Genomic DNA, 27,035 nt, shown 5'->3' on the forward strand with positions numbered 1-27,035 from the left:
TTCAAAATTTTCATCGGTCATATTTTTGTCGGCAACTACAATTTTCATGGACAATTTTTAAAAAAAAATTTCATAATATTTTTGTTCACAATTTTCATAGAGCACTGAAATTTAAATTTTTTGGGAGGATAAACACAAAATCAATCACCGACATTTCAATCATTTGGTGACACTACACGTAATAAGAGAATCGGCAACCTCTTTTATATTCGCCGATTGCCAAAAAAGTAGTCATTGATAAATTTAAGAAAAATTTTGATATTTATTTATTGTTTTTCTTAGTATTCATCATTTTATATTGAAAGATACATTTTGAATTATTTTCTTTCTCGATGAACTTAATTTATATTTTTATTAAGATATTTTACACATTTCGTTTATTTTGCAAAAAAAAAAAAAAAAAAAAAAAAGAAGTTATCAACCATCCTAAACTCCAATTTTTGGGACCGCCTCGGGTCAGTAGGAGTGGAATAACACAAATGATAATATTGAAAGGAAAAAAAAAAAATTATACTACGAGGGGTATGTTGATGAACGGACTGTAGCTTCAAAGGACAAGATTGCCGATTATTCTTAAAAAAAAAAAAAAAAAAAAAAAAAAACCTTTCTCGTACACGTGGGTCTCACGTGACTCAATATTAGTGAACACTCTATCAAAATTCGAAACCAAACAAACGGTTTCTCTCATCTTCCTTTTCTCGAGTTCGACTCGTTCGGACCAGGTACGAATCCATGGAGGTCTCCCCACTCAACCCGACCCGACTTGAAGAACAAGAGCTCGACCTCTACACCATTCCAAGTCGCTCCAGTAAGCCATAATCTCTGCCTCATCTTCTAACTCCATCAATTCGAAACCCTAATTTACAGTTTCGTTTCCATAAAGGCTGGTTTGTTTGGGACGAAATCCACGAAACCGAGAGTGTTTCGCTTCGGGAGTTCTTCGATGGAACCTCGATCACGAGGACTCCGAAGATATACAGAGAGTACAGGGACTTCATCATCAACAAGTACAGAGAAGAGCCTTCGCGGAGGCTCAGCTTCACCGAGGTTCGGAAATCTCTCGTCGGCGATGTTAATCTCCTCCGAAAGGTCTTCGAGTTCCTCGAAAACTGGGGATTGATTAACTTCTCTGCGACTCCGGTGGCCGGAGAGCGTGGCGATGGAGGAAAGTGCGACGAAGAAGGAGAGAGGTCTGTCGCTAGGGTTTGTGCCAGTGTTAAAGTTGAGGAGGGAGTTCCGAGCGGAATTCGAGTTGCGGCGGGGCCGAATTCGATCAAGCCGATTGCAGCGACGGAGAGCCAGAGCGAAAATCCGATCGCCACCGCCGGTGGTGGTGCTGTGTTTAAATTCCCACCTCTGGCGTCGTATTCAGATGTTTTCGCGGATTCAATTAGGAACAAAACGGACGTTGTTGTTTGTGGGAATTGTGGCGATCGTTGTGATTCCGGGCATTATAAGTACACTCAGGTAATCATATGTTATTTATTGTTGGAAAATATGTTTCTCAGGAAAAAAAAAAAAAATTCAGTATATTTATTTTTTGGGTCCAGCAATGGCATGAAATGTTGGAATTTTGAAATAGCCAACATTTGGTTAACTTTTTGTAAATAACCACATAAATCTACATACGCTATAAAAATAACAAAAAATGCAGAGTAAATTTCTAGTAAATATGGCTATTTACAAAAAATTTACAAAACGTTGGCTAAAACACAAACACTTATGTTTTTGTGGCTTATATCGCTAAATTTTTGTTATTTTTTTGTGGTGATTCTTTGATATCATGGTCTTGATTGAATTATGTTATGTGTTTTAGATGCTATAACTAGTTTGTTGGACCCAGAAATTCACCACAAAACAAAAATTGAAAAATCCAATAGCTAGTGTGTTTTATTTCAGTTGCGGAATAGCTTGTATTTGAATATGTAATGGTAATATGTGTGCAAGTGGATTGTAACTAGTCTCTGAGACACAAAATGTCTATCAAGATGTTTTCTTTTAAAGAAGTAATTCACCTCCAATTTTTAAATCAAATGAAGAATTTGTGTATTCTTTTATGTCTGCTCGGCTAAGTCCGTTATCGTGTTAGCAGGGTGATTTCTTGATTTGCGTGAAGTGTTTCGAAAGAGGAAATTATGGAGAGAACAAGTCAATTGATGATTACAAGCTTGTTGAGGTCGTTCGAGGCAGTCCTAAGTGGAGCGAAGCCGAGACCCTAGTTTTATTAGAATGCGTTTTGAAGTACGGAGACGATTGGGATCTCATTGCCCAGAATCTTCCCTCGAAGAACAAACTCGAATGCATATCGAAACTCATCGACCTTCCTCTCGGGGACGTTTTTGGCTCCATCCCCGTCGCTGGAACAGGCAATAGTAGCTCAGATGACCTCCCAGGAAACTCGAACAGCTTAATCCCAGATATCCCACCACTACCCATAGCCGAGAATCAAGAGGCCCCTGAAAATGGGGAACAAAATGACGAGAAGATGGACGAGGCCGAGCAGAACGATGATTCGGTGGAACAAATTCGTCCCTCGAAGAGACAGCGCATTGACTCGTTCTCGAGTCCGGGTGGTTCGCTCATGGAACAGGTAGGTAGTTTCTTTCACCCCAAATCTTGATTTTTCCGAACTTGTGTCATAATTGCTCATTTAAATTCAATGTAGTTAGGATCAGTGAGTAAAATGTATGTTGCGAATGACTGGCCGATCATTCTATTCATGGAAATTCCAGCAGCAGATGGGAATACCAATCACAATTTTATAACACTGGTTTTCATTTATGCCAGATTTTTTTTTTAAACTCCAGTTTTCGATGGAAGTTTCATTACTAAAAAAAGATTGCCAGATTTCGCCGGAAAGTCTATGGAGTTTTCATTGTCTCCGTAATTTCAGATATTTTGAAAAACGAAACGAGTCTAATGCCTTTCAGTCGTCGAAAGACAAATTTCCGGCGAAAATTCATCGGCTTTTCCCATTTTTTCTAGTCCTTGGTTAGGATTATGTTTGCCTCATGATGTTTTCTTTCCATGGTGTTTAATATTAGGTCGCACATATATCAGCCATGGTCGATCCCCATATAGCAGCAGCCGCGGCCGATGCTGCCATTGCTTCCTTGTGCGAGGAAAACTCATGGCCGTTGGACATCTTTGAAGACGCCGACAGCGGTGACAATGATCTTGTAAAGGACAAGATACATAATCCCACTACCGACATCGAGACAAAGATGAGGTCATATATAAATTTCCATTGTCCTACTCTCACCCTTTCTAGTCGTTTTCTACGCATCGTTATACTGAACTTCTAGCATTGTTCGATGAGTTTCAGAGTCGTTGACGTTGGAGAACCAGAGATGGAAGTAACTCAGTCGGGTATTTGTTTTTTAAATTCAAATCAACTTTATTATATAAAGTGTTGAAAATATCATAGTTCTTGAAATCTAAAAAAACTCCTGCGTCTATAGAAAATCAGGAAAGAGCTTCGAAGAAAGAGGATAGTGATTTGCCACCGACTCTGAGGATTAGAACGGCCGTTGCAACGGCTCTTGGAGCGGCCGCGGCTCGTGCAAAGCTATTGGCTGATCAGGAGGAGAGAGAAATCGAACATCTAGTAGCGACCGTGATCGGAACCGAGGTGTTATATTTTTTTGCTTATTTATTTATTTATCTGTGACTTTGTAAGAGCAAGTACTCTACAGCTAAATGGTAATAATATCTTCATCTTTTTTAAAGGTGAAGAAACTGCACTGTAAAATGAAACATTTCGAAGACTTGGAGGCGATGATGAAGAAGAAGCGCTCTGAGATGGACGAAATCGAAGAAGCTCTATTGACAGAGCAGATTAACGTGCTACAGGCAGGTTTTAAAGCCGGTGTACCCAGATGGAAAAACCACCCTTCTGTAAAGTCATAAGTTATTTGTATTCAGTGTATCATTTAAATAGTAAGCAAGAGATCTCTAGCTGACTAGACCAATTAATCTTAGGTGCTGTTTCTTAAAACAAATTTCTAAGTACTCTAGTATAAGTTTGTGAATTGCTAAGGAAGGAAAATAAAAATAATTTAATGAATTTAGTGTTTGTTTGCTTAAGTTAAGCCGATCAGTTAAATGGTTAAATGTGTCTTAAAATGGGTTGATCATCTAAGTGTATATTGAATGTTTTGAGCAAGTATTGAGTTATCGGTAACCGGCAAAAATTTTTCGACTTACTCCGGATTATGGGTTAGGTAACCGTTAGGCTCTCGCAAAATTTTGCCAATGAAATTTGTAACTAAAACTGCATCTTAGCATAAGAAAACTGCAACAAAACTTCTAAATCGGGTGATATTTACAGCGGGCGAAAGCTAGCAGCTCCAGTCTCGAGCTTCTTCTTGACTGGTTTCTTCTACTTTTCAACAACATGCAGTCATAGTCGATTTGAGTATCTGAATGTACTGAGTATTTTATTTTGGAAATATTATATAAAGTTTGAATCTAATTGATTAACAACATAGCCAAAATTACGTTGTCAATTTTTTTTTATGTTCTGATTAACATTTTTTATGATTGCTATAAGCAATTTTGAGGAGACGCTTATACGAAGATAATAAAAATTAATGGAGAAGGTCTCCATGCGCAAAGCATTTTTTTTAAAACTTAATTTATGGTATGCCATATAAAGATTCGATATTTACTTCTAAATCATAACATATATAATAATAGAAAAGACACTTTAACTGTCATCACGTGACTTCGTTAGGGCACATGGTCGCTTTTGAGTTTTTTTACCTCTCTCTTTTACGGGTTTTTTTCTTTTTTTTTTTACCCATTTTTTTCTTTCTTTCTCTGCTTTTGTTTACTCTCCCTAACTATATCTCTCACAAAGCGCATTTCTGAAACTAGTTTTCCTAAAAATCACATATTTCAACAAGCATACATTCAGATTAAAATAAAATAAAAATACTCAAATTATGAAAGTACAAAAATAGTATTTAAAAAACGTTAAAATGATATAGTTATAAAGGGGGGAAAAAAAACCGCAGAAAGTCCACAAGGATATTTTGGGGTTAAAAGAATTATTTGGCTATTTTGTTATAATTATGCAAAACCTTTGACTATCTAGTAGCTACTAATTAATAAAGTTTGTTTAAAATGACTAGGTGTTTATACTTGGGATCTAGATTGCATGAAGCCATGAACTAATGAAAACAAACATATTAGTTACGTTAAAATATTTGGAGCTGATGGCGTATTCGTTGATACTATGAGAACCACTGAACCAAACGCATATATTGTACGAAATCAGAGAAACCGAAGCATTAAAATTGAAAAGCTAAGAAGAAGGTATAACCGCAATCTCTTTATAAAATTAATAGAGATATATACATGTACTACGAAATTGCACCGAAGTAATAATAATAAAAAGAATATATGGTGATATAATGATCAAGGTTCGGGGATAAATTTCCTTAAAATATAAAATAAAATGTATAAAATAAATACTAAGCCCAAAAAAGCGGCGATGAGGGTTAGCAATAGCATTATAGAAGCAAGGATTTCGCGGTACGTGCATTCGTTGACATCTTCGCGGCCGAAGACGATTACGTCTACGCACCATGCGCCGTAATAGGCCATTCCACGTGACTATCAAATTTTTTTTTTTCCGCTTTTATGTTAAGCATAAATTTTTTAATAAATGTTTGGCGACATAGAGACTTTTTTTTAGTGAACGAGCCACAAATAAATTACTCCAATTTTTTTTTTTTTTTTTTATAAAGACGAAGAAACAAATTCTACTTTCTTTTCTATTTACTACGGGGTGTACTTCTTGGAGAACATAACAATAGCTCAAAAAGTATTTTAGCTGGATATGGATGGCACGTATTTATAGCAATTTTTGTAAATAAAATATAAATGAAAATTTTATTTTGTAAATAATATATACCATTGGAAAATTTTATTAGTATTTAATAAATGATTTAAGAAATGACGTTATAGATTTGTAGCAAAAAATAACTTATAAAATTGAAATGTAACAAATATTTGCAAATATTTAGAAAAATAGCCAATGACAATTATATTTGACTTAAATATACTAATTAAACATGTAGTCAACAAAAAAATGTAAATAATTTAAAATTTTGACAATGGGTCTATTTTTTAAGCTCTCCTCGCTGCGAATCCGTAGGATTTTGGAATCACTCAATTTCGAGTTCATATGAGAAAGATATTAATTTTTGAAGTTTTGCTATTTTTCCTAAAATTTCCAAACGTGAGTTATATCCCAAACGTTCTGTTTATGACGACTTAATTAGTTACAAATTTCTTTAAGAAATTTGATAATAGTAGATACGAAATAAACTAATATAACAACTAAACTTGAAACAAATAAAGAAACTTGAACAAAATAAATATATTAAAAAGTGGTGGAAAAAGTACCCAAAGTCGAGATTTTGTCCCTCCGTTACTGATAGGTGCGTTAATCACGCGTAAAACTCATATCTCCCAAGTCCAAAACCAATGAGTCCTCAAGGATTTTAATTGTTTTTAGAGTGTTTTTGATGGATTTTCAGGTCTATGTGGGTTTTACTAGTGTTTGGAGTCTCACTATGGAAAAATAAGCTAATCGGAGTCAAAACGGAGCAAAAACGAAAAAAAGAAGCAAAGGAAACAAATTTTCCAACTCCACGCGCCGCGCGGAGTGGAAAATCTGCATAAAAAACACAGAGTCTTACGCGCGGATCACACAGAAGCGAAAAGAAAGACCGCGCGGCATGCAAAGTGAAGCGCGCGTCGCGCGATCCTCGTGTCAGACTTCGTTCTCATCAATTTTTAAAGCGATTTTCAGCCATTGGATGTAATTGAAAGGCCCAGATTGCTCCGAAAATAAGGCCATTCAGCCTTAAAAAGACAAATGCTTTCAGAATAAAACATGCAAGGCTTGAGACATTGTAGAACCTATCAAAAACAACTTTTCATTTCTCTCTATTTTTCTTTTTCTCCTAAGTTGTTCCAGACTTTATTCATACTTGGTGGCTCAAATTTGAAGACAAGGATTGAGTTGCTGAGTTCTACCATTGCTAAATCTTAATTAGTGTTTTATTCTCTATCTCTTACTCTTTTTAATTCAAGTTTTCCATATGTTTATGATGTCTTTTGCTCTATTGTTTGAACAAAGCTAATGGCGCCACTTTGAGGTGCTAACTTCCCGATGAGGATTTGAGGGATCTCATCGAAGAGTACGATCGGATCTCTCACGCGCCGTCGAAGATTAGACCCATGCTCTTCTCGATAAAGTAGACCAAGACCATTTTGTCGCTGCTTTCCCTCGATTTCGGCGAAGTGATTCGTTCCTCGCTCGCCACCTCAAGCGCGATTCTCCGCCGAAGATTCGATATTCAGAAGTCCTATATATGGCGGCGATGGTGATCGGAGCTCGTCAGTGCAATCTTTGCCTAGTCGAAGAACGCTAGGCTATGGTTTTGAACCACCATCGTCATCATCAACATCCCTGATTCCCAGGAGTTATTACTAGCAGTGATTTTTTGTTTTTATCACTCTAAATAACACATAAAAAATAAAACTTCAAAAACTACCACATAAATAACTCATCCACTACTACTTTATAAAAAAAAACTAACGTAACTGGAACACAAAAATTTTAGCTTTTTATTTAAGCTAAAAAAATTTGGGATTTCACAACGGCTATTTAGCTCTTGAGCTTGAATCTTTTGGAAAGCTCATTTTGAACTGCTTTTCGAGTAGACATCCTTCACACATTTGATTGAGGTGGTTGATGGAGGGCAATCCTTTGACCATTTCCTTCTTGGAGTTCAGCTCCAATCCTCCAAACTTGAGATGCCCAAATCCAAGATGCCAAAGCCATGACTCCTCCTTGTAGCACATCTTGAGACATTTTGCGACTTCGTGTTGAATGTTGAGGATGAATATTCTATTTCTTGACATCGGCACCTTGGCAATGCAGTTGCTTGCATGGTCTGTTATAGAAAGATGATTATCTTTCAAACGAATATCATAACCTTTCTCTAAGAGCTGTCATATATTCAAGATGTTGCTCTTCATGTTTGGCACATAATAAACATGGGAGATGAATTGATGATCTTCATTCTTCAATCAGATGAGAACGTTTCCTTTACATTTCACCGACACCTTTGATTCATCTCCGAAAGTAACATTCCCCTTCACCGATCCGTTAAGCACTACAAACATGCTTCTTTGCCTGCACATATGGTTGTTTGTGCCGCTGTCGAGATTGTTGGAATTGATCTAGGGTTAAGAAAAAGTTTAACGCTTCAAGCAAGCGGCGGAATTTAAAAATTTTCTTTAAAACAAGTAAAACGATTTTACTACCTAGACAAAGAGCAAGTACACGTAAATAAAAAACTATTATGAGCATATTAAATTTACTAACCTTTTTAGAAGCTTGAACGTTGAGAAGCTTTTGGAAGGTTGCAACGCTCGTCTCCCCTCGCACCACATCTCTCTTCTTTCCTCGGGAACTCGAGCAACCACGGAAGTTTCTATCACATGAATCACTCGAGAAAGAAAGGAATTAGTGTGTGGGCACTTTCAAACACGACGACTCGAGAACAAGTCTCAAAGTCGAAGAGCTAAAACCACTAGGTCAAATGTGGACCTAGGTGCCAAAACAAAAACCGAAAATAACTAGAGAGAGAGAGATGATCGGCCACAAGGTCTAGGGAGAGAAGCTCTCAATCTCTAACTTATGTGGGATGAGAAACAATGAGAATAAGGTGGGGTATTTATAGGAGGAGGATTACCTTCAAAAGGTAGTTTCCTCTTTTCTATAGAATATCACATATTCATGAGAAAGTGTTATTTCCTCTTTTCCCACCATGTTGCACGTCCAAGATGTTCACATGACACCTTGGATTTGTTTTCTCATTTACTTGTTCCTTAGTTAGCCGAAATTCTACTTGCTTCTAGAAGCAAATTTGTTTCCTCTTTTTCTTTTGGGAAGTATCTTCATACATTAATGCACAAAATAAACTCTCTTTCACACTAAAGGCTGCACGAATTTTATCTCCCATTCCTTTGAGTTGGACGGCCAAGAAGGCTTCTAGAAAGTCTTTCTAGAATTTTCTTTACTTGTTCATGACAACATAAGAAAAGCCCATTAAGAATTTTCAAGTAAAATTCGATGAAATGAAATTAATTCACAAGGCCCAATGAACACATTATGGCCGAGTGATTTAAGTCATCATCAAAAATTTATTGACATTCATTTCATGCCATGTCCAAAAAGACAAAATTACCCTTTTAACAATTTTCGTAAAACTTGTCTCGTTCTTGTTTTGACTTAGCTTTTAGTTTAACTATTCTTACTCGATATGATTTGTGACAGTGACCTCATGGATCCAAATGAACAAATCTTGAGCTAAATACTTGGACTCAAAAGTTCACAAACCTTTTTCAAGTTTAGCTTAATGTCACTGACTCCACTAAAGAGTTGACATTGAAAATCTCTCGGTTCAAATGAATTTATTTTCTACTCAAGAATTCAACTTAATTGTAATGAGTGAATCCACTGAATATTATCTATGTTTACCCTTCATGAATATCATCAGCTAGTCGGGATTTACAAAATTACCATTTTACCCTTCTAGCTGTTATTTCCTCAACTCCTTTGTCGCTTGTGAATAAGTTAGAAACAATGTATTGACGAGGAGCTAACAAGTCACATTGTTTCATCCACAAGAGTCCAGACTCAATTTGGACACTGGCCAGTTCATTTATTCACATTCCAAGGAACAAAGCATGAGGTGATATACATTGCATTTCAGCAATCTTGTACATGAATTCCATATCTACGAGATCTTCACAAAGTTACTCATGACATCTTCACAACTCAGTACTTCACCAATAGGCCATGTTCAGGATCACATAGTGAGTCCGAACTCTGACTTTCTCAAATGAGAATACGTAAGCTGTGAAATGACATGTCTCATTTCAGGATTAAGGTAAGCACGATGCAATTCATACGTAGTGACTTCGAGACATAAGAGGTTAAATGGTTTGTTCTTATTTTGTCTCTAGAAGTGCACTGGTTAATTCAGTACCTTCGGAAGATACCTAGAAGAACTATAGAGTCTCCAACTCTCAATGCCCCATAACCAGACATCATAGATTCTCCTATCAATCATACTGAGGTCAATAGTCCTTTGACCCTTAGATTGTGAATATATCGTTTTAAGCAAACTACGAAGAGTTTGTTCATGCAAATCTACATTTGTCTCTTCGTAAATTGTTAAGTTTGTTTATGGACTAAAGACTAAGGTTTTATCATAAAGCTTCAAACAGACAAGGAAGAATGAATGAACGTTTCAACTTTTCATTAATGAATAAGCAATTCCAGGCAAGATTTTTCGTGAGACTATATTACATCAAATGTACACATATAGACACTACTGCTCTTCTTGTGGGCACCATTGACAACAAACTCCCACTTGACTCAAAGAAGATGTGAGTAGTCCTTTATGCCTAATCCCTCTCGATGTTGGTCGAAGACCTTGTTCGCTAGGGCCTTGGTGAATGGATCTGCTAGAGATCTGCTTCACCTTCACGTCTCCGCGCTGCACGATCTCTCGAATCAAATGGTATTTCCTCTCAATATGCTTAGAGCCCTTATGGCTTCGAGGTTCCTTTGAGTTAGCGACAGCTCCACTATTATCACAATAAAAGGGTCATGGGCTCGTCGACGTTTGGATTAACTTCCAAATAGTTAAGGAATTTTCTAAGCCATACAGCCTCTTTGGATGCTTCACAAGCAGGCACATATTCTACTTCCATTGTGGAGTAAGCAATGCAAGATTGCTTAATACTTCTCCACACAACAGCTCCACCATTAAGGATGAACACGGATCCCGAAGTGGATTTCCTGGAATCCTTATCCGCTTGAAAATCGGAGTCGGTATATCCCGTCATAGTCAGGTCAGTACCTGAGTATGTAAGCATCAAGATACTAGTTCTTCGAAGATACTTAAGAACATGCTTAACAACAATCCAGTGCTCGGGTCCAGGGTTAGATTGGAAACGGCTAACTACGCCAACGGCGAAACAATTATCAGGTCTAGTGCAAAGCATAGCATACACGAGACTTCCTATGACTGAGGCGTAAGGAATTTTTCTCATGTCCTCAATCTCTTGTGCAGTCATGGGAGACTGGTCCTTAGATAGTGAGACTCCATGCCTAAAGGGTGTTTGGCCCTTCTTGGAGTCTTGCATCGAGAAGTGATCCATCACCTTATCAATATAAGATGCTTGAGAGAGCGACAAAGTCCGGTTCTTCCTATCTCAAAAGATTTGGATCCCCAGAATGTACGTGGCTTCTCCTAGATCCTTGATGTCGAATTGCTTTGCCAACCAGACCTTAACCTCAGATAATTTACCCACATGATTACCTATGAGTAATATATCATCGACATATAGTACCAGAAACACAACTTTGCCTTCGTGTATTAACTTGTAAGCACAAGGCTCATCTATCGACTGTTCAAAGCCGAAGCTTTTCACAGTTTCATCGAATCTAATATTCCATGACCTAGATGCTTGCTTTAGTCCATAAATGGACTTAAGTAACTCACTAATTTTGGTCTCTTGACCTTTATCCACGAAACTGTCTGGTTGAGCCATATAAATGCGCTCGTCAAGATTGCCATTCAGGAAGGCAGTCTTAACATCCATTTGCCAGATCTCATAGTCGAGAGCTGCAACTATGGATAGAAGTATGCAGATGGATTTAAGTATCGCGACTGGCGAGAAGGTTTTTTCATAGTCAATCCCTTCTTGTTGGGTATAACCCTTAGCCATAAGTCGTGCTTTGAACGTCTCGACGCTCCTATCCGGACCCCTTTTCTTCTTGTATATCCACTTACACCCTACGGGTTTAATCCCTCCGGGAAGGTCTATAAGTTTCCAGACTTTGTTGACATACATCGAGTGCATTTCAACTTTCATGGCGTCAAGCCAAGGTCTGATTTCAGACCAAGCCATTGCTTGGCTATAGGAAACAGGGTCATCCATGTCAGAGACGGCTACAAGAGTATCTCCATAAGACATGTACCTGTCAGGCTTTTGAGTAGCCCTCCCACTACGTTGAAGTACTACTTGACGAGATTTTGTAGAGTTAGGTTGTGTTTTAGTTGGGTTAAGAAAAGTTCTTACAGATGAGGTATAAGCTTCCTCACCCAACTTTTCTTCAAGCACAATTTTGCTTCTAGGTTTTACATCCTTCATAAAGTCATCCTCAAGGAAACGAGCATTCGTGCTAATGAAAGTCTTATCGTCCTCGGGACTATAGAACATGAAACCTTTGGTTTCCTTTGGATATCCCACAAACAGACACAATTCTGACATACTAGCCAACTTGCTAGTCTTTTGCCTTAGCACATGTGCAGGGCAACCCCAAATTCGGATGTGGCCCATATTTACTTTACGGCCAGTCCATCTTTCATAAGGAGTACCAGGAACCGTTTTAGAAGGAACTTGGTTCAGAATGTAAGCGGTTGTTTCAAGGGCACATCCACAAAAGGAAAGAGGGAGTGATGAGTAACTCATCATTGATCTAACCATCTCCATAAGAGTTCAGTTTCTTCTCTCTGACATTCTGTTTTGTAGAGATGTGCCAGGTGCAGTAAACTGAGAAGCAATACCTTCTTCTTTAAGAAAGTCATCGAACTCTCCAGACATATACTCACCTCCGTGATCAGATCGAAGGGTTTTGATCACTTTGCCAGTTTGCTTTTCCACTAAAGCCCTAAAGACCTTAAATACGTTAAAGGTCTCGGATTTGTGTTTGAGCAAATAGACAAAACCGTATCTTGAGTAATCATCAGTGAAGGTAACGAAGTATTCGTAACCTCCACGTGCTTGTGTACTGAGTGGACTACATACATCAGAATCAAAGTTCGAGCAACTCAGTGGCTCTTCGATAGGAATGGCAGTTTAATCCGAAACCCGTTAACCCGTCGGGTATCCGAGCTAAACGGGCCGGGTGATACCCGCTCAAATGGGTTAACGGGTTAACAGATAATACCCGTTATCATTTTTAGCGGGTATGGGTCGGGTGGCGGAAATAACATACCCGATCCGCTAACCCGTTAACCCGACCCGTAAACATAAAAAAAAACCCTAGAATTTTGATATAACCTATGTAGTAGTGACAATTTTTTTCTTATAATATGAGTCAATTTTTTTTTATTATAAAAAATGGGTTAACGGGCTAACGGGTGCATATTTTTGGCACCCGTCACCCGGCGGGTATACCCGTTACCCACCCCGTTTAAATAGACAGGTTAACGGGTATGGGCTAACAGGTATTTTTTTTGGCGGGTACGGGTATGGTAATGGTGTACCCGCTAAAACCCGTACCCGTTGCCATTCCTACTCTTCGACCCTTAGCTGAGAAAGGTCGCTTAGTCATTTTTCCTTCTATACAAGATTCACAAGTAGGTAGTGAACCTATTGCAGAGGCTTGGAGTGGACCGTCCCTCACAAGTCTCTTAATCCTGTCTAGACTGATGTGACCAAGTCTTAAGTGCCAGAGATATGTTGATTTTATTAGTTGGAGGATTCAGAAAGTTTGATCCTCTTTGGCTCCCTAACTAGATCATTATCTATTTTGGTGTCTAATAGAGAAAGTTGAGTGGGATAGATGTAGAAAAGAGCATTCTTCATACATGCATCAGTGACAAAAGAATTATCAGGAAATGAAATACGAATTCCATTCTTAATGAACTTTAAACAATAATCTTGCTCACGAAGGTGAGCAACAGATATTAAGTTCTTCCCAAAGGAAGGAACGAAATAAACATTATTCAAGTTTAAAGTGCGGTCTTCGAAAGACAGCTTCACAGATCCCACAGCCTTCGCAGACACCAGACTCTCATCACCCCATTTGAAGCAGAAGTCGTCTTCCTCTAAGCTCTCGGTTTTCTTGAAACCATTCAAGGAACAACAAATATGGTTAGTAGCAGCGGAGTCAAGAATCCATGTTGATACATTATCAGCTACTAAGCATGCTTCGGTAATTAGTACAATACTATGTTCCTTTGCTTTGAGGTTGGCAGGACGGTTCTTCTTCTTGGCCTTATGAGGTCTCTTCTTCGATCCAGAGGTGGAGGCTTTGTGCTCAGTAGCATGTGTCTCTTCATGATTCCTCTTTCTCTTAGTGAGACCTTCAGTAGTGTGAAGCTCCTTCATAAGCTTGGTAACAGTGTACTCTAGCTTGTTCATGGAGTAGTTCTTCTCGAAGGTATCAAGTGACACGGGGAGAGTTTCTAAGATCATATCTATGATATTCTTCCCATTAATCTCAGATCCTAGGATTTCCATTTCATTCAGATAACTAATGATCAGTATAATAAGCAAACTACGAAGAGTTTGTTCATGCAAATCTACATTTGTCTCTTCGTAAGTTGTTAAGTTTGTTTATGGACTAAAGACTAAGGTTTTATCATAAAGCTTTAAACAGACAAGAAAGAATGAATGAACGTTTCAACTTTTCATTAATGAATAAGCAATTCCAGGCAAGAGTCTTCGTGAGACTATATTACACTCTTCTTGTGGGCACCATTGACAACAGAGATAACATTGCATATCTCCACCCTTTTCATAGTCCTTGTGAGCCAACAACAACGTCGCATCTTCTTGAGTTCTTTCGTCAACATAGTTGACCTTCCTTTCAACTCTGTTGTTGCGTGGAGCTCTATATTCAGAAGCATAATGGCCAAAATTCTCACAGTTGTAGCATTTGATCTATTACTTTTCGTGCCTTGGTTTTGTGGCTCCTCTCCTAAGACGTCTTGACGAGGTTTCTCCTATTTGGTGTTAGTGTTGTCATTGGGCCTCCACCATGATCTTCATCTGTCGAATCGACTATGTCCTGAGTGCATGCTCCATGATAACTACCTTCTTCTTTTTCTTTTCTTCATAAGCATGGAACGACCCGAGGAGTTGCTCCATTGTCATGGCCTCCAAGTCATTCATCTCTTTGATGACAGTGCCGATATGCTCAAACTTTGAATCTATGGATTTAAGAACCTTCACATGATTATCACATCGTTTAACTTCTCACCATTTATTTTGAAGTTATTGGTAACTTTAAAAACTCTTTAAAAGTAATCGTAGACGAGTTCACCTTTTCGCATGTGCAAGGCTTCAAACTCTCCTTTTGACTTTGAGATAGACTACCTTCATTCTCCGGGTCGGCGTGACATTTCTCAACTATCTCCCACACGTCGTGCGCAACAAGGAGAGCCACCATTTTAAGACTCCAGTTGTCGTAGTTACTCTTTGTGAGCATAGGGTCTCGCAAGGGAACACCGGTATTCACCATCTTTAGGAGGGTCTTATAGCTCTGATACCACTATGTTGGAAGGAAGTTTTTGGTAGGTGGAGAAAGTGTTTAAATATTTTGGGTATTTATTGAAGGGGTTTGGAAATTTGGAGGCTTGGTATAAAGTAGATAGATGGAGAATTTATTTGCAGGAAGGAGAACTTTTATATGGCTTGATTCAAAAGTTTAGGATTACATCTCGATTTATACTAGTCTATGGAAATCTCTAGATATAACATTTTCTAGAGAATTATCCTAATTAATTACTATCTTAGAAATTACAAGATTATTTTATAATTTATTTTCTCTAAGCACCCTAGACATATCATGAATATTCTAGATAATATGACAACTAAACTATGCCCAAAATACTTAAGGCCCAAAGTACTAAAGTCTAAACTATAACTAGAAATATCTAGGACCAAATACTATAATCCAAATTAAGTTTAATTATTCAACACCTTTTTTGCATAAATATAAGTTTAGGAGAATGTTTCACTTATGTTTTTGGGTGTTCTTTATTTATGTTGGAGAATGGTTCACTGATGTTGTGCATAATCTTAGTACACCTTGATTTTATAACTACTAGTAAAAACCACGTGCGTGAACTCTTAAAGGAGATACTTTGGATCCAATTTTGGTCTATAACTATTTCAGTGGTTGAACTGTTGAAGGACTCCACTGCGACTTGTCCAAACTGGATCCAAAGTATCTCCTTTATTGGGTAGAATGCCTTCGCAACGATGAAGACCGTCCTTTTTTCCATAACTCTGCTTTAAACTAATGAAGATTTTACCCTTTTAGGTAACATCGAGTGTTGTGTTTTCTTCTAAAAGATAAATAAATACCTTTGATCATGAAACCATGATAAACCAGTTATAAATAAATAAATCAGTTAGCTCAAGATATAGTGAACCATTTCTTCTATATGATAGTCAAGCTCTGACTCTATATACCAAATATGAAAAAGGGTAATAAATATGAAAATTATCAATTCTTTTGCAAATTCTACTTCCATGAATTACATTCTCACTATATAGCCTCTAAATATTTACAAATATATTTTAATACTCGAATTAGAAACACTTACATTAAAAATAGTGTGTAGAAACATATGAAAAACAATCAAATTAGCAAAGCAATAGATGAAACTTTAGTGTGCGAAGTAGTAGCCAAGAACCATAGAGAATATCATTTAGAAATACCACAGAGAACAAATACTAAGCAATATATTCCCATGTTGAATCAGGCAACAAAGTATGAGCATAATTCAAGTGATAAAAAAATTCATAGATACATATGAAGTGTACCAACATATACAACCACCCTCCACCCTGTTCCGACCGTCCTCTAGGAGCTGTTTAATTTTGATTGCTCAAGACGAGGTATTTTCATGGAAGGAATGATCAGTCATTATCTTACTCCCTCTGTCGTTGAATATCCAACCAACCCGAAGTAAAAAGCCCTTGAAGTCACATTTTTTTTTCCTAAAAAGTCCATTAAAATTATAAAAAAAAAGTATCATAATTTTTTTCTTTAAACATGCGAATTTGAAAAATCTAAACTACGCTTTGGTACTCTTCAGCTTTGCGACTACTAAACATCTTAAAGCCAACACTCTTCCCGACACGGGACCACCCACTTCTCGACTCTCTCTACCAAATCTCTCATGCTTAAAGCCTCCTCTTTAGCCCTTGCGATCTCATTTTAGACTTGTTCTTAAACAAGTTCTGGTTCCACTTTTAATCATCATCAAATAAACTGCTTAGAAACCGGTATTTCCCAATAGAAGCATGTAAACAAAAATTATAAATAAATACCAGCATCTGATTCAGATGCAATATGTTCTTGTCTACGAATATCGTCCGAGTCAGACCTTTTCTTCGCAATAAGCTGTTTCAGTTTACCAATCACCGACGCTCCAACTTCGACACTTTTGCCTCGAGCTATAAAGAGTCGATATTGAATATCATAAAAGTGTCAAACGTGAAATATTAAAAAGAAAAATAAAACTTACATGGTCAAGCAATTCAGTTGACATGAAGTCGGGTTCAGTGAGTTTAAATTCCGAGGCCGCGATGTTGCTCGTCAGGTTATGAAATGGCTTTTGCTCTTACATCGCCACGTCCATCAGATTCCACAGCTCGATCAATGAAGTCGCATGATTTTTAATCTTGTGGAATTGTAAATATCAGCACAACAAAAAACAAACAAAGACGGACAAAAAAAAATTCTCTTCAAAACAAATCTACGAATCTTGAGGTATATAGAGCAATGAGTGAAGGCTTTCTTGTCCTCGATGCTATGTATTGCAACTGTAATGCACCAAAAAATTAGGATATCAATAACTAACCTAAAATATAAAGTCATAGTCCGTCTTCTTCAAAATATTTCCCACCCAGCCAAATAGATTTGATTTCTCTAGAATCTTGAAAACATCAAATCCAATATCTGGTCGAGTACATTGCATCGAGTACATAAGACAACCAGCTGCACCATCATATTCCAATTGAGCCACGGCCCTTCCATCATTATTTTCAAGTTTTACACTTGGATCAAAGGGGTGTTTGCTTCCTTAAACTTTAAATGTTTGAACTTGTCAAGAACTTTCTCAACATAGTGTGATTGACTAAGTTCATAATCCTCACTGGTTCTACGTACTTTGATACCCAAAATAGTATCAACTTGTCCAAGATATGTCATTTCGAAAGTGGAAGATAGAAACCTCTTAGCTTATAATATTCCTTTGATCTCGTCGCTAATGATCAAGATAGAGACATAGGAGATCACAATATTAGCATGAACCTTTGTGTACATACACTTGTCACAAACATTAGGGACAAATCCGTTCGAAATTATGGCTGAGTCAAACTTTTGATGCCATTGTTTAGGTTCTTTTTTTTAATCCATATAAGGATTTGACAAGGTTGCAAACCTTTTGTTAATTGCCCGAAAGCACAAAACTTTGCGGTTGTTCCATGTAAATCTCCTCATCGAGACCTCTATTTAAGAATAGCTCTTGCCAACAAATACAGAATTACAGGTCAAGATAAGCTTACCCGACTCAAACACATATTTGATCCCATGTTTTCCTAAGAGATCACCACTAACAAGGTTCCTACTCATTTTCAGGACGTGTAGAACATTGGTCAAAGTGACCTTCTTCCCGGAGCTGAAGTTGAGATCCACGTTTCCGATATTGAAGACCTTTGAGCGGTACTCGTTATTCATCTGAACTTCTTGTCCACCATTGACTTCAGAATAGGTATTGAAAGCAGCCTTATTGTAGGTAACGTGCACGGTAGCGCATGTGTCGTACCACCACCTTGAACCTTGCCCTTGACCGCCATGAGTTCGCTCACCATAGCGACTATGTCTCCATCGTTCATAGTGGCGTCGACTTCTTTCTCCTCCTCGATTCCTCCTCGATTCGAACATATTTTTGGATTTTCTACAAAGAGAAGTCCTTGATGTTATGAAGAAGTTCTTTCGATAGCCTTTCCACGAATTGGGCAACTTCGGAATAATTGCGCCAACCTGGAAAGTCTCCAGAATATTTATCTTCACAACCATGAATTTGTTGAAAATAACTTGCAATTCATGCACTTGAGCAAGTATAGTCTTATCACTAAACATCTTGAAATCTAAATAACTTGAGACAATGAACTTTTTAGTACCTTCTTCCTCGGCTTTAAACTTGTACTCGAGCGCCTTCCAAATCTCCGTCGTCGATGGATCGTCGGTGTAGAGATCGTACAGCCGGTCTGAGAGGGTGTTCAGGATGTGACCACAGCACATCAACTCTTTCTCTTGACGCTTCTTCTGGTCCGTCTTGAGTTCTTCAAAATCCTTCTCTGTCGGCTCCAAGATGGGCTCCAACATCCGGTCCAGCACGTAGAAGATCTTCACGACAGTGAGGAAGAACTGCATCTTGTCATTGCTAGCGGGTAAAGTTGGTTTTGTCGAAGCGATCCAGCTTGACGAAGTCCTGGTTCATCACTTTCGGGCTTGAAACAGACGCCTCGGTCGCCATCACAGAATCTACTGTATGATTGTTGTGAAATTCTTCAAAGTTGGAGATGTCTGGGCTAATGTCTTAAGGTCTTAGACAAGAATACCGCAAGATACGACAAGCCTGAATTTGGACTGAACCAAGACGTAGTGAAATCCGAACGTAGGCAAGAACGATTTATGGAGAAAAGTGTCTTAGCGAGGGAGAAAAATAGATTCGAAAACCAGATGACGAATTCTAGAAACCCAGCATGGTGCATACAGGATTTCGTACCTGTTCGCGAATGATAACGACTAACAGTCATACCTATTCATTTGAATGGAAGTTATAGTCGCAAACGACATGACCGTTGGCCAAACGACCGTTTGTTTCCCAAATGACACAATAGTTTGTTCAAACTTATACTAACAAATAACCGTCATGCTAAAAGATGCGACTGTTGGAAAGGCAACTGCCATAGCGAGAATCGCCGCGAAAAGCCCGCGATCCGCACTGTTTTACCGGACTCGCAAGGTGCCTACATGGCGTCGTGCTGAAGTGCCTAAGTGCGCCTAAAAAGTGCAACTAACAGCTCTACGTCCAAGCCCGACGCCGACGTCGCGCTCGCGCTCGCTTGCGCAAGCAAAGCGCGAGAGAGTGACAAATTGCACTCCCTAGTCTCCATATCATTTAATAATGGTTATTAATTACAACATATATAAGGAGCTCAAATCCTTAGTATTTGTTTCACGTGGGAATATTTTGTTTTATATCAAACAATAATATATCTTTTTATTACAAAATTATAAATTTCAAATGAAATATTTAAATTACTTCTTTGCATTAAAATTTTAGAAAACAAGTAGATAACTTATACTATAAAAAAACGTACTACAAGGATAAGTTTCGGTACGAACAAGTTTTAAAATACTTAAAATACACTAATGAATAAATGATCTGCTAAGTTCTTAGAGAAACGGAGTTAGAGTATCAGCCCATTAACTTCGGAGTTCATCGATCGTTTTTTGCATTTATGTGATCTTCTGCTTGAGCTGAAAAAAAATATATTCGTTAACACTTGTATTTTAAACGTAATACACATTATTGATGTAATTTATTTTTTTCTTTCTGCATTTTCTATCAAATCAATAGCTTTTGTTGAAGAATAAACAAGTGCTTGCATGTAAGACAAGATATAATATTCGCATTCCACACTCGTAGGTTGGCTGGGGCACTATAAAAGAAAAATAGAAAATTTACTGATTAATCAACATAGCATACAATAAATAATTAAATAAACATACTTAAAAGAACTTACAACAACGCATTTCCACAATAGTTTTTTAGTGCTGGATTTTCTTCAAATAACATTGTTGAACATTCCTAGCTTTTTAGTGCTGGATTTTCTTCGAAGAACATTGTTGAACATTCCAAACGCCCTATATTATAATTTAATACTAAAATTTTTTGTAATAAATATTGTAAATATCTATCTATGCATTGATATTTTTTCCCGGGTCGAGCTCTCCAAACTTTCTTGTTTCTTTAAGGTCGCACAGATCCTCTTCCAGTTGGAAGATCATATTAACCATTTTCTCGGCAGCTTTGCTGTTGATCCCCTGGACGTTGCATACCTTGGCCTGGGCTTGGTCGCTGGCCATGGTTCCGATTCCTTTTTCTGAAGGGAACTTCACTAGTAGATGATATGTGGGCGTAATTCTCCCAGTCTGTTCAGCGTGGGCCGTCAGATGTTGACATTGTACGGAGACTCGTCTCCTAATCAACTACTAAGAAGAGGATCATATGAACGGCTTCGATGTCCTGGGAGTCCTATCTGGATCGGAGTCGGGCGTAGCCCCCTCCAAATGCGGCCCCTTTTCATTAAAAAAAGGAAAAAAAATATAAACAACTATATTTAGGTTGTACATTTTTGAACCATAAAGCCCATTTTGTGTAATTTTCTTACTTTCTATTTTGTCACGTGATTTTTTTAATTGAATTGAATTTTCTTGTAATTTGATATTTAATATTTTATTTAATGATAAATATTTTTAAATACTTTTCAAATAATGTAAATATAATTATAAAAAGCTTTCATTTTTCTTCTAGCTCAAGACCAGTTTCCTTGAGTCGGCTTTGCATACCAAGTCTCAGACCAATAGATCTGAGACTGCCGATGAAGAAAAGGACGGCACAACATGTCCCACCACGAAGATCTCCATCTGACGTAACCGGTGTCTTAATCTTTTTTTAATCGTTAAAAGAGAAGGGAGAGGAGTATTTTGGGTTATTTAATTTGTGACTTTCTCCTTATTAAATGTTTTAAAATGTCAAAATTACCTTTAATCTAATCCATATTTTCTAATTTATAAAAAAAAAGTTAAATGCTGCATCACGCAGCTGCTCACGTCGACAGTTGTCGATCCATTCGTGCTAGTGGTAAAAGTTCATGCATGGGCTTCTGTTCAGATCAATCTCTTGAGAAGAAAATAAAGTTTGATTTTTTTTTAAATAAAAGATATGCAGACTTAGATAAACGGTAATTATGACATTTTAAAAATTTAATTAAGGAGAAAGTCAACATAAAGCATAATACCTAATTGATCATTGGAAATACGCTTAGAAACAATAGCGGTTTACTATAGTATATCTATATACATAGGCGGTTTATTATATGTTTTAGAAAAGGAATAAAATATAGGAAGATGGGAAGAAAGAGGCGTTATAAAGTCGGATTCTCAAGTGTATATAAAAAAGAGAGGGGGGCTCAGCTGTTATTGTTTGATACATAGAGAGAGAGTAGAAAAAGAGAAAAGACGATGATGATGTGGTGGGAGTTGGGAGGTAGGGTTTTGGAAGTGCTGGGCTACCTTCAGAAGATACCTAGAAGAACTATAGAGTCTCCAACTCTCTATATCCCATAACCAGACATCATAGATTCTCCTAACAATCGTACTGAGATCAATAGTCCTTTGATTCTTAGATTGCGAATATATTGTTTTAAGCAAACCATGATGAGTTCGTTCATGCAAATCTACATTTGTGTCTTCATATGTTGTTAGGTTTGTTTAAGGACTAAATACTAGATTATCATAAAGCTTCAAACAGACAAGGAAGAATGAACGAGTGTTTCAACTTTTATTAATGATTCAGCAGTTACAAGCAAGAGTCTTCGTGAGATTTTATTACATCAAATGTACATAAGTAAAGATTACTACTCTTCTTGTGGGCACCATTGACAATAGTCGTCTCGTCGAAAAATAAAAGAACCAAAGATATGTTTTTAATGTGGTAATGTTGAATATGTTAGATGTTTTAATCTATTACTTATTTGTTGTAGTTAATAGATTTTCTGTAAATTAGTTGTAAATAAGTGGTGTGTGTTTTTAGGATCTGCTGTAGAAAAGTGGTTGAATCTGCATGTGTGATAAGTATTTGTAAATAGCTTGTTAATAAGTTATTTTAAACAGTCTGATAATTGTGTCAATAAGTCACAAATAATATTTCGATTGTGCTGATAATATGCAACTATATGTTGTTTATTCTGACAATAATACATTTGCTTTGTAGATTGGTGAACTGATTGTGAAATGAGAAAATTGGGACTTGAAACAACGAATCATAGTCCATTCATCGTTCAATGTCATTAACAATATGATATCCCTCGAAACTGAACATCAAATGGAGTTATTCAATCAGGGGCCATTCACTCATCTGCAACATCTTAACGGGGAAGTGTACCCCAAAGAAACTGGCACATTTACTTGTCCTCAGTCAAGTGGAGTCGGGGAACAAAGAAGAGCTCCATTTTAACATCAGCGGAAACATATTGGTGTTCAATATGTAGGACTTTGAAATTATTTCAGGTTCGTATTCGATTCATATTCTAAGTTCATTTACCAAACTAAAAGTTGATATTGATATTTTGTTTATTTACATTGTAAATGTAAAATGTGTATTAACAAGGTTGAACTGCGAAAGTGCTTACAAGATCAGCTTCGTTCTGACAATCACTTGATGGATGAATATTTCAAAGTGGCCGGAACTCAGCGAGCGCCATACTTGCTTGGGATTCTGTACAGTAAATTTGGTGGGAACGACGAAGAAAGAGTAGCGCTCATGAACTTGACCATTTTGGAGACCTTGATTCTGCCTCGCGAGCGCCAAGCAAAAATTCCTGATGACCATTTAAAAATGGCCATCGACACGGAGTTGTTCAAAAGCTACATGTGGGAGAAAGTTAACTACAAGGCCTTGTGCAGATCCTTAAAAAATAAAGAACTACGCTACCGAACGAACGTGATTCAACACCGATGGGTTCCTATATCCATTGATTGCGTGGGCATATGAAGTCATCCCAGAATTCGAGTATCACGGATCCCGAACCACCGGGTTAAGCATACCCCGACTACTGAAATGGCATTTCAACTTCAGCCCCGAATACGACGAACTACAACATCATATATTCGATAATGATACAGTAAATAAGACTCCACACTCATCAGTGTAAATATATAAATATATCGTTGTAAATGACTTCTTTTTTTGTATTAGGTTCATATTCGTCACCTGAACGCAACGGAGGAGGAAATGGCAGAAGGATACATCGAACGGGTAGACCCTGCCAGTCCAGAGCCAATCCTCGATCCAACTGACAAGGGCAAAGGTGTTGCTAGTAGTTCAAGAGGCCCTGAAACTGAAATGCCTAGCCATTCTACCGAGTACATGCACATGAAGTTGGATCACGCTCTCCAAACAATAGAAGTCCTCAAGCAGCGTGTGGACGAGGCCCATGATAAGTGCGACGCGTTAATGGAATTATTTCAAGCATACATCCATAAGGATTATGATGAAGCAACACCAAGGCAGCAAAGAAGAAACACGGTAAGGGTTGTTTATTATATTAAAAGTATTTCGACATCTAACAATCAATTAATAGGAATCGGGAAGATCATCGTCAACAGACAAAGGAGAAGAACCACGACACTCGCATGAAACCATTCATGTAAGAATTATAGTTTTGTAAATACTGCTAACCATCAGTAAATTGGATTAATTTACTCATCATAAATGAAATTAATAGGAGGCGACCCCTGTTCAAGAGACAACCCCAATTCAAAAGACGACCTCAATTTAGGAGACAACCCATGTGCAAGAGACGACCCCAGTCCAACTCCCTAAAAGAAAAGAGGTATTAATGTATATCTGAATCTAGCAATTGAATTACAATGTCGTTATATCGATATCCATTTACAGGTTCAAGGGGAGAAAAAAGTAACAAGACCTCAGCCCACCCAAGTACATCAACAAACATGGTATGATCTTATTAGAAGCATATTTAGCTGATAAATCAGCACTACTAATATTGTAATCTTAAACTTAGATGCTTCAAAAAAGGACATTGAATGTGGAGACAACAGCCTCGGAGTCTATTTCCATGGTACGTAATACTGTAATTATATAAACAATTGTACTAGTAGACACACTATATTAACATAACAAGATATTTTGTCACTGCTAGGAGAAAAGGCTGCTCATTATAGTCTACTAAGTAAATGTAGTTGGAGACCTAAACAGTGAAAGTATTGTAAACTAATCGTAACTTGTCACAGGATGACATGCAGAAGCTACAAGATGATTGAGTTTTTACCATAAATGATGTGTTGAATAGCATACCTAACAACTACTAATTTGAACACTTTTTTTTGTCTATTTACATGCATATACATTAATTAACTACCAATTTACATCAGTATGATTGTGATTGTTGCCTATTAACGTGTATTCTGAAACTTAACATAAGCAGTAAATTGGCTGTTAATAAACAAAGCTTCAGTTTAAAAACATTCACTATCACTGAAATGAATATGCATAGAGTCAAAATCCAACCAAATATACATTATTAACATAATAATAAGACATTTCTTGAAAAACTTAAAATAATAGTCACATAGGAACTGATGCCCAAAATATAATAAAACAAAACAAGATCCAACTAAATTTGGCAACCCCTTTTGTTATGACAAATTTGACCACATTTGCCACAACGTTGATTATACGGGTGGAATTTTGCATGCTTCGACCGATACCTCTTCTCTTTCGGTCACCCAGCTTGACGTTTATGAATAGGAGGCTCAATAACTTGAGCATCAAGAAGACGCTCCCAATCACCTTCATAAGAAATAGGGAACACATCTTTCTCATACTTGGCTGAAAAGTATTCTTGGGTATAATAAGATGAGACGAAATCAATAAGCCATAAATTTTTAAGATATAAAGCCGCACACGCATGAGAGCATAGAAAATCTTCAAGTTGCCAATAACAGCATGTGCAAGTCCTCAGATAAATATCAACTACTCGACGGATTGCACCATCAACAACTTCAAACTCATTGTCTTTAATTGTGTTAACCTGCCATTGACATGTAAATTGACAGTTAATAAACAGCTTATTAACAGAACACAAATATATGATATAACTTACATTCATAGATCTCGCAGCCTTCTGCGATTCAAAAAGCATCTTATAACCAGTTCCAGTAAGACCTGATTGCATCTTTGGAATTAACTCCCTCTTCTTGTTGATCCAATTTTGAATTAGACTTCTATAACTCAAAACAAGATATGCTACCGACCAACCTCTAGCTTCTCGTAAAACAAGACAAATATATTATAGAACTTACATTCATAGATCTCGCAGCCTCCTGCGATTCAAAAAGCATCATATAATCAGTTCCAGTACGTAAGACCTTATTGCATCTTTGGAATTAACTCCCTCTTCTTGTTGATCCAATTTTGAATTTGACTTCTATAAATCAAAACAAGACATGCTATCGGCCAACCTCTAGCTTCTTGTAAAACATCATTCAAACACTCAGAAATATTTGTAGTCATGATATTAAACCTCTTTCCAGGGAATTTGCTCTGAGCCCAAAGCTCTGGATTAGCTTTGAGAATATACTTTTTTATTTTTATTTTGTTGTTGGATAGTATATTGAGCCAATATTCAAACTCTCTTACAGAATAAGCTTTAGCACATCTATAAAAAAGAGGATGAATGTAGGTTTTACTTAAATTAGCCTTCACATCACCCCAAAGATGTCCCATGCATATAGCCAAATTGGCTTCCGGGAACACAGTGTTGACCGCCTTCTGAATTGACTTGTGCCAATCCGAAACAAACGCCAACTCATTTCTAATGAAGACCTCAACGCGACCTCTCGATGCCATACCACCGTCGAACGCCGACATCCATCCGACGTAACCGGTGTCTTAATCTTTTTTTAATCGTTAAAGAGAAGGGAGAAGAGTATTTTGGGTTATTTAATTTGTGACTTTCTCCTTATTAGATGTTTTAAAATGTCAAAATTACCTTTAATCTAATCCATATTTTCTAATTTAAATTAAAAAAATTAAATGCTGCATCACGCAGCTGCTCACATCGGCAGTTGTGGGTCCATTCGTGCTACTGGTAAAAGTTCATGCATGGGCTTCTGTTCTGATCAATCTCTTGTACGATCCTTTTAGTTGAAAGAACGGAAAGTACGGAAATCGATTGTTTCAGAAAATAAAGTTTGATTTTTTTTTTTAAAATAAAAGATATGCAGACTTAGATAAACGGTAATTATGACATTTTAAAAATTTAATTAAGGAGAAAGCCAACATAAAGCATAATACCTAATTGATAATTGG

General features: G+C 37.3%; 3 protein-coding genes across 4 annotated transcripts; 1 reads left to right on the forward strand and 2 right to left on the reverse strand.

The window, feature by feature from the left end:
• The first annotated feature begins 664 nt into the window (after window positions 1–664).
• On the forward strand, window positions 665–4,085 carry SWI3A (SWITCH/sucrose nonfermenting 3A). Of its 2 annotated transcripts, none has more exons than XM_089629426.1 (7): window positions 665–808; window positions 884–1,467; window positions 2,090–2,590; window positions 3,045–3,229; window positions 3,326–3,369; window positions 3,462–3,631; window positions 3,730–4,085. In XM_089629426.1, exons 1-7 carry the CDS (start codon window positions 733–735, stop codon window positions 3,907–3,909), a joined length of 1,740 nt encoding a protein of 579 aa, XP_089485552.1. In that variant the 5' UTR covers window positions 665–732; the 3' UTR covers window positions 3,910–4,085. The 2 variants fall into 2 exon arrangements, with proteins under 2 accessions (XP_089485552.1, XP_089485553.1); XM_089629427.1 differs by having other exon boundaries at window positions 2,093–2,590; window positions 3,730–4,084.
• A 3,595-nt stretch (window positions 4,086–7,680) lies between these two features.
• LOC149383195 (uncharacterized) lies at window positions 7,681–15,352 on the reverse strand. Its single transcript, XM_089627707.1, has 4 exons — window positions 15,155–15,352; window positions 14,926–15,057; window positions 8,133–8,262; window positions 7,681–7,973 (listed from the first exon to the last, which is right to left on the reverse strand). The coding sequence occupies exons 1-4, from the start codon at window positions 15,350–15,352 to the stop codon at window positions 7,681–7,683; spliced, it is 753 nt and encodes a 250-aa protein (XP_089483833.1).
• Window positions 15,353–25,446: 10,094 nt separating this feature from the next.
• On the reverse strand, window positions 25,447–26,594 carry LOC149383196 (uncharacterized). Its single transcript, XM_089627708.1, has 4 exons — window positions 26,186–26,594; window positions 25,983–26,047; window positions 25,828–25,848; window positions 25,447–25,755 (listed from the first exon to the last, which is right to left on the reverse strand). The coding sequence occupies exons 1-4, from the start codon at window positions 26,592–26,594 to the stop codon at window positions 25,447–25,449; spliced, it is 804 nt and encodes a 267-aa protein (XP_089483834.1).
• Window positions 26,595–27,035: the final 441 nt, after the last annotated feature.

This window comes from Urtica dioica, chromosome 10, assembly GCF_054948205.1.
Source record: "Urtica dioica subsp. dioica isolate 48M chromosome 10, U.dioica_male_clone48M_v1_H2, whole genome shotgun sequence".
NCBI classification, from domain to species: Eukaryota; Viridiplantae; Streptophyta; class Magnoliopsida; order Rosales; family Urticaceae; genus Urtica; species Urtica dioica.

Coding starts and splice junctions, on each gene's coding strand:
- SWI3A (XM_089629426.1), top strand. CDS start 733: ATGGAGGTCTCCCCACTCAACCCGACCCGACTTGAAGAACAAGAGCTC. Junction 3,230..3,325: donor GACATCGAGACAAAGATGAG/GTCATATATAAA, acceptor GATGAGTTTCAG/AGTCGTTGACGTTGGAGAAC. Junction 3,632..3,729: donor CGACCGTGATCGGAACCGAG/GTGTTATATTTT, acceptor TCTTTTTTAAAG/GTGAAGAAACTGCACTGTAA.
- LOC149383195 (XM_089627707.1), bottom strand. CDS start 15,352: ATGGTGAATACCGGTGTTCCCTTGCGAGACCCTATGCTCACAAAGAGT. Junction 15,058..15,154: donor AGCCTTGCACATGCGAAAAG/GTGAACTCGTCT, acceptor AATCATGTGAAG/GTTCTTAAATCCATAGATTC. Junction 8,263..14,925: donor AAGAAAAGAAAAAGAAGAAG/GTAGTTATCATG, acceptor TCTTAACCCTAG/ATCAATTCCAACAATCTCGA.
- LOC149383196 (XM_089627708.1), bottom strand. CDS start 26,594: ATGTCGGCGTTCGACGGTGGTATGGCATCGAGAGGTCGCGTTGAGGTC. Junction 26,048..26,185: donor TGTTTTACAAGAAGCTAGAG/GTTGGCCGATAG, acceptor TTTGAATCGCAG/GAGGCTGCGAGATCTATGAA. Junction 25,756..25,827: donor AGGCTGCGAGATCTATGAAT/GTAAGTTATATC, acceptor TGTCAATGGCAG/GTTAACACAATTAAAGACAA.